We start from the raw sequence: 7,174 nt of genomic DNA, 5'->3' as shown, positions 1-7,174 counted from the left end.
TTCTGCTTCGTAAGATCGCCCTGACCACAAAACTCGAGGACGATGAGGGAGGTGAGAATCGGTCTCGAACGAATCAATGAGGTTGACGATGTTTCGGTGGGTTCCAAGGCGGCTGTGGAGGGCCTGTTCCTCCGACTTCTCGTCGATAGCGAAATCGGAATCGGCATCGGGGCAGGCACTTCTCTTGGTGAGGCACTTGATAGCAACAGGCTCATTGGTTACAAGATCCTGGGCCTTAAAAACCATACCAAAAGATCCGTGGTTGAGAGGGGAGATGGTCTGATAACGTCCTTTGAGAAGGGCACCGCCAACGAACTTGTCCTTGAGGCATTCCATGGCGAAAGAAGAAATAAAATGTTCAAAAAGAATAGAAATAAAATGGGAATAGTCGTACAAACGATTTTTTGGTGTTTGTCAATAGCCGGGAATGTAGGAAGTCCGGAGAACGATGTTGAAGCTCTTGAAAACGCTTGAGCTGATGCAAGAAAATTGATGTTCGCGGTATATGAGCAATGTACAGTGTCGTAATGATAAAAGCAGAGTTGAGCAAATTCGAGTTGTTGATGGTAATGTTGTTGTTGTTGTTCGTTGGTATTCAGAGGCTCATTTGAGGGTATTCGATAGGCTTAACAAAAGAAATGATTATCGAATTGTCGTGACGGTGAGTTGCGAAGACCGAAGCGGCCGAAGAAGTTGAAGACAAGGAAAATGAAATTCGTTATAATAACATGGGTACGTTTTTTTGTAACTTGAAAAAAGAATGACTCTGACGATGAGAGGTGATGAAGCCGACTTGGGACGAGGTCGACCGGAGAATTGAGTTTTGGTCAAGACCAGGTGAAGGCGTATTAATAGAGAGGGAACCGGATTCGACGATGCCGATAAAACGACGTGTCGGACCAGTCAGACTGGCACCGGGGGATAGGGGAGCGGAGCTCGCCCAGGGCGGAGTTCCTAATGCTCGGCCGGTAACGGTTGAGTCACGCGGGCCAACTAGGCCGAGTTGCGGTGTTGAGTGAGAGACCGGAGAGTAAAACGCAAGTCAATGAGGAAACCCTCGTCGACTCAATGCAGCACAAGACGATCCTTCTATGTGACGTGTCCGACTGTATAAGCGCTTTTGATTGCTGACCGAGGCTCGTGATATGCAGCTCAAGGGATGCGGTAACGGAGCGATGTAATAGGAGGTCTAGGCGAACAAGGACTTGGTCTAATGCAGCAGCAAACAACACAAGTCAACGACGCTTCTTCTTCTCGTTGTGGATTGTATAGCTCAAGCTTTGCGTGATCGATTGGTGATTGAGTGGTTGGCTGTCTATGAATCACCGCGATAAGCGTTGGGATTGAGTGCTTGCTTCGGGAGATAAGGTGGCGATGCGATGCGAGGCGAGGCGGATTCGTTCGGTGAGCAGAACGGTGATTGATGTGGTGTGATGTGAGTTGGGATGGATTGGATTAGATAGGAATAGACAGAAGAGATGAGATAGTGAGAGAAGAGTGGCAAGCTCGAGAAGAAAGAAGGCCTTTGAAGATGCGGAAAGCGTACAAATGAAGGGAAAGAGAGGTGGAGAGACGATGATAAGAAAGCAGGGGAAAGAAGACAAGAGAAGAGAGAGGGTGAGTTAGAAGGGAAAGGCGGTGATGGAACCAAGTGGAGAGGGATGGATGGTGGATGGGCCATGGGATAAGACAGGATAGGTTGGATTAGTGAGGGTGAATGATTGTTCATACTGTTTGATACACCCATTTCCAAGGCGGACCCCTTCCAAGGCAGGCGAGACAGCGAGTGAGGGCCAGGTCTAGAATTGACGGGGGGGTACTTGGAGTTGCCTGCTGCAGCTGCAGCTCCACCTGCCCAGGCCCCAGGATTAGAGGGCCGGGTCCACTAGCTGAAGACATGCTGTCGTACCTTGCGTGCTGTGTTGTTGCTTGTACCGGACTAGCCGGGGTTGGGAGGAGGCAGGAGGCAGGCACAGGGGAGATGCAAGCCAAGTACTGTGCTGTGCTGTACTATACTGTACAGCAATGCAGACACACATGGCAACGCAACGACGACTATGACAACTACGGCAAAGGGGACAGGTACAAATTTTACGTATACACGGAATTACAAGATGCACTGTGACCCTGTGTCCCGTTTGCTCCATTCAGGTGCCTCAAATGTTGGGGGAGGCTTGGACGCCAGCAAAGAAGGAATGGCGCTACCGTGGGACGATACCACGACGGGCAAGGGAGGGAATGGCGGCATAAAGAGGTCAATCAAACAGAAGCAGCGATCAGAAACATTGATGGCCCAGGGTTGGTGATGATGATACCCCTTCGTCTCAGAATTAGGAAGCATTGCAACGCCAGACAGACAAGTTCAATCCAAAACATGACGGCAGAAATGAAATGAGGTCAATAATGAACACGCGTTATCTAGACACTGTTGCGACATACTGTATACTGGAAGCAGCCAATTCATTGCATAACTCGTATAACTGGCTCACTTTTATGTATGCCGCGTTATCAAAGTTATCCGTCCCCCGGACATCATAATAGCGACATGACATGACGGAAGACCAACTGACATGACGACTTGCCAAATGCAGATCTAGCACTGTGCTATTAGGGAGCCGGCGCTGTCTAGCTCAGTGTAAACAAGGCCTCACGCGCACTGAGGATGGAGAGCATTAACCAGAACCAGGGCAAACTCAGCAGAAGCCAGATCACTCACTCAGTGGCTGGAAGTCAACGGGATAGGGGGAGTCATCCAGAGGCCGGTGCCGGGGCTCAGCATCAGTCATACGGACGAGTACGGGGCCCCAGCGCCGAATCTTGGTGGCGATTCGAGTAGCTTCTGCCGGCGTCCCTCCCGCTGGACGCTGCCGGCCCAACTCACCACTGCCTTTTCTTTTATTGGTGGTCGGCGGGAAATGACATGTTGGTCAGCGTGATCATACAGTATGCGCCCCCTCATCGTACAGTACGCCTACAGTAATCCCCTTCAGCGCCGGGCTCAGACACTGGGAAATGGGATTCGCGCAATCTGGACCTCCGTCGATGCAACGCTGATAGCGGCTTCACCGCCCGCTACCCTTCAGCAAAGTAACTTTTAGGCTATACTCTGGTGTTTCAAGGACAGTGCTCATGTGTATTACCTGATGCAGATCCCAACAGACTGTTAACCAAGCTACCGCTGGGCGTAGACAAGATGGTGTACGGCCTCGAGGCATGAATGGAGCACTTGTTCACTGGCTGCAGCGACGGAGCGTAGCAATGCACATAGTGCGCATAGTGCGCGTGGCACCAGTGTAGTCCATGCCATGGGCTAATCCATCCCATGCAACGACGATGCCATCCCCAGGTTTCACTGGCTTGGCTCGGCAGCGCAAACAAGACGAGAACGAGCTGTCAATTGCAAGGGTCCTTCTCTGTCCCCAACGAAATCCAACTGGGAAATCCAGCTTCTGATGTCCTACTCAAACTGAACTGTCTCGTGGACAGGAAAAGTGAGCCCATTCTTACTATCCCGAATCCGAAATCAGGGTCTCGTTTTCTCTATCGCTATTTCGGTTTACAGTTTTGATCCGTCTCAAACGCAATTCGGGCTTTTCTTAGATAGTCGGCGCCACGGCACAGTCACAGTCCGAGTGACGGACGGACGGTGCTCAGCCAACATTGCAGTCGGGGAATTGAGGCAATCGCTGTCAGCGACTACGCAACTAGACTATTCAGAAAACTGATTGGATCTTGTGCCACGTTTCTCCCGTTCCTGGACTGAAGCCTGCCAATTCTTCGATTGCAGAAGACCCTTGTTATCGCTGGTTATCAGTTCCAAGTCTCCAACTTTTGCCGCCAGTCTCTTGTCGATCACCCTTCTGACGACTTAACGCTTACACCCTTGCTCGTCTGCTAATCTAAGTTATCAGTGAATTGGTCCAGCGTGGTCACTGGGTCATGCACTCCTGGATCCTGCATTCCAGTGGGCATGCCCCCGGTGCCATGAGGACCTTTTCGTCTCAGGGACCAGATGAACTAGCAGACAATAAGACTCGGCCATCAAAAGTAAACAGATGGTTTCTTCAGACGCCGAGTGTGAATGTGTCATCCAACAAACGCCAGAAGCTTCCAAATATTGGTCAAGGACTGGGATTGTCCAAGGAGATCTTACTGTGTTGGTGTTTACACCCGTAAATAGAAAAGGGGCGTGCGTCAGAACAGGCTATGCTTCCAAGGCTGGACCAGCAGGAATTGCGTGTAACGATCTGTCGTCAACCATCAAACGTGACTGGACGGATTTTCAAGGGTCTGTGTTGCTCAGCCATGCACAAATCTGTGCAAATCTTCACAAATATCACCATGACACGAAACAGCTGTGCACAAATGGCCTGCCCTGCCAGGTTTGCCGATCAGGACACTGTAATGCTACCCTTTTGGGAAGAAAGACAACAAAGAGCAATGGACCTTGAATTTCGACTCAACAGACGAAATGCCGTCATTTCGTCTCCATCAGAGCGGGGTGCAAAATACGTGGACATGAGATTATTCAGGGAATATGGGATTACGAATCTCGGATGATGGAATTCTTCGAGATTACTCACCTGCTCCAGTCTCCAGTCTCCATTATTCAAGCCAAGACAGATACTGTGCTGTATCTGTGTGTACTGGTTTGTTTGGACGGACTTGACACTCGGTGCGGGTCTCCGGGCCTCGTGAGATCTGATGTTTGCTGTCCCTTTGTGGAGTCCGGACAAATATGGAGACGGAATTCGATATCGGCGTTCCAAGGACAGGAGACTTGGAGTCGTGACTCAGTGAAAGTGAGATACGGAGATGAGATGGAGGAACATTGGTTATGTCACGATGGTCGCAGTCTCTCGCTCTAGGCCGACATATTACACAATTGCACGTTGAAATGGTTCCAGACACGACTCCCTATTTCGGTTGGACGTGGTTTGATTGTCTCAAGTCACGTAGTTCCCGGCTCTGATTCGTTGTCATATCGGAAACACAATATTTACTTACATTGACAACATAACATGCTATTATGCGCGGATCTTGTCAACAAGGGCGGGGATGGAGGAGGGCAATAAGGGATATTGAGGGGAAAACCGAGACGCAGAAGGGATTGAATCTCATCATCGAAGATGATCTTCTGACTCAACAGATTCGCTTTTTAGATATCACCTGAGAGTTGCAGCTCTTGTCCAGGGTAGCTACAGTACTGTATGGACAGTCAGTCATGGGGTTGAATTGAAGCTCCAGCAAATTGTGACCCATCAGCTGGAAGTGAGGTGATGGGTTAGACCCTTCATTCATCTTGAAGTGGCTGGACAACAGAGTGACATGTGCAGCGGTAGGAGGGGCCGCCTAATCACAAGTACCCTCACCGGATCCCCATCTACCACGAGGCCAAGAATTGAGACTCCACCAAATATGATGAGAGAAAAAGGGTCCTGCTGTGACTGTGGACAACACATATTTTCTTTCTTTCACCGTTGCCAGGGGTTGTCTCGCTGCTGCGTTCCGGAAGCTGCATGAACTGGCCACTTCAGCTCGGGAACAGCAGGGTATCTGTTAAATGCTCCGTATCGAGCTGCAGCTTGGGTTGCTTTGCCTCGGGACCACAGCATGTAGTGACACGGGGTTTGGCGACAGCCGGGTTAGGCGTGTACGATGCTGAGCAGACCTTGGAAACGAAAAGATCTAGTTCACGACTTGTGACAGATGAACTGCCAGTTGTCATTTTCGTGAACTGGTTTCTAATTAGAGGTCCATCGGAATTCTCAGAGCCTATCCAATTCACTCGGATCTGGCCGCCGACCCCTGTAACACAGCCAAGTCCTTCTATCCAGTTCCTTCACAGCAGTCCTCTTCGCTGTCCTCCTTACCCTGCAGTCAAGAAATACTAACACGCTATTGGCCGGTTCACCTTAATCCAACCAACCTCACCTCTTGACCGCCTTTCCTCTAATGCTCACATGGCTGCAAACCAACACTCCATTCGCATTAGATTCGATCTACTATTGCATCTCATCAACCCACGTTCCCAGCTGCATCAAGCTTAACACGGATACCTCTTCAAGGATCTCGAACCTCCAAGGAAATCACCTCACCAAAAGGCGCCAAGCTAGATAGCGGCCCGCTCTTGAATCCAGGAACAAGGACCTTCTGCTGCCACCGCCGATATTAGTTTTTTCACGCTCTCTTCCCTATCTGTCAAGATCGTAGCAGGGATCCCGAATCGGAATTGGTGTCTGACAGAATTTTCTTGTCATCTTTCTTTCTTTCTTTCGGTCTAATTCATCCGTTTCATCTCTCATATTGGACGTGTCAATATTCAGGCTTGACCGCTTTCTCACGAAAATTAACTCCTTTTCACAATGACGCTCAACCTCAATGAATTTGACGTCCTAGTGTTTGACATCGGTAAGATTAAACTGGCTCCACAGTTGCTGTTGGCGACTGCGTGTTTTGTTGACTGCAAGGACTGTTTTGGACTGAGTTGTCATTCTCTGTATTGGCATATGTTTTGTACCTTACTATACACTCGCGCTTTGCTTGGATATCATACATTCAGAATAGCCATAATAACACATATTACAGAAGGAACCGTTTGTCCCATCTCCTTTGTCAAGGACGTTCTCGTGAGTCGTCCCGTTTTCTTGCTTGTCTCACTTCGCAACCGTTCCGATTTTACTTCCCTTACCCATGTACTACCTCCGTCCGTTCCCCTTACCGCCTCCGGGCCCGGACCTCCGTATGGATCCCACCAAAGTTCGTCCCAGCCTCCTCTTCCGGACGTCCTCCGTCCAGCTGCCGGCCTTTGTACCCAGATCCCGGGTGTCCACGCTGCCGAACCAAGGCCTGCCAAGTTACGCAAGTCTCGGGCGCGTGCAGCTGAAAATTCCAAGCCGAGCACTTCTTTCCCAGCCCCTTCGCACTCTTCACCGACTTTGCCCGTTTCGTGATAGCATGCACGATGTCGACAACACTGCAGCCTGCTGACCAAGGTCTGTTTGTTGTCACTAGTTTCCGTATGCACTTGAGGCACTTCCCAAGGTGTTGGGATCAAGAGTGGGATAGCCCAGAGTTCGCAAAGTACCGCGATGCCTTCCCCGAGAGTATCGCAACTCGCGCTCTGACTTTGAAGCGCACGTCCGCGACCTCGGTGAAGCGTGATGTCAAGATG

The 7,174-nt window shown here is 50.1% G+C and overlaps 3 protein-coding genes across 3 annotated transcripts; 2 read left to right on the top strand and 1 right to left on the bottom strand.

Moving 5' to 3' along the window:
• Positions 1-2,662: 2,662 nt before the first annotated feature.
• On the top strand, positions 2,663-2,836 carry FOXG_20317 (uncharacterized protein; the record flags this gene model as incomplete). Its single annotated transcript, XM_018400587.1, has 1 exon — positions 2,663-2,836. One exon carries the CDS (start codon positions 2,663-2,665, stop codon positions 2,834-2,836), a length of 174 nt encoding a protein of 57 aa, XP_018248259.1.
• A 1,130-nt stretch (positions 2,837-3,966) lies between these two features.
• FOXG_20315 (uncharacterized protein) lies at positions 3,967-6,985 on the top strand. Its single transcript, XM_018400585.1, has one exon. The coding sequence runs from the start codon at positions 6,366-6,368 to the stop codon at positions 6,951-6,953; it is 588 nt and encodes a 195-aa protein (XP_018248257.1). The 5' UTR covers positions 3,967-6,365; the 3' UTR covers positions 6,954-6,985.
• FOXG_20316 (uncharacterized protein) lies at positions 5,534-5,728 on the bottom strand (the record flags this gene model as incomplete). Its single annotated transcript, XM_018400586.1, has 1 exon — positions 5,534-5,728. The coding sequence occupies one exon, from the start codon at positions 5,726-5,728 to the stop codon at positions 5,534-5,536; it is 195 nt and encodes a 64-aa protein (XP_018248258.1).
• Positions 6,986-7,174: the final 189 nt, after the last annotated feature.

The sequence above is a fragment of the Fusarium oxysporum genome, chromosome 7 (assembly GCF_000149955.1).
Source record: "Fusarium oxysporum f. sp. lycopersici 4287 chromosome 7, whole genome shotgun sequence".
Lineage (NCBI taxonomy): Eukaryota > Fungi > Ascomycota > Sordariomycetes > Hypocreales > Nectriaceae > Fusarium > Fusarium oxysporum.
This window is presented reverse-complemented; position numbering and strand designations above follow the sequence as displayed.

Coding starts and splice junctions, on each gene's coding strand:
- FOXG_20315 (XM_018400585.1), top strand. CDS start 6,366: ATGACGCTCAACCTCAATGAATTTGACGTCCTAGTGTTTGACATCGGT.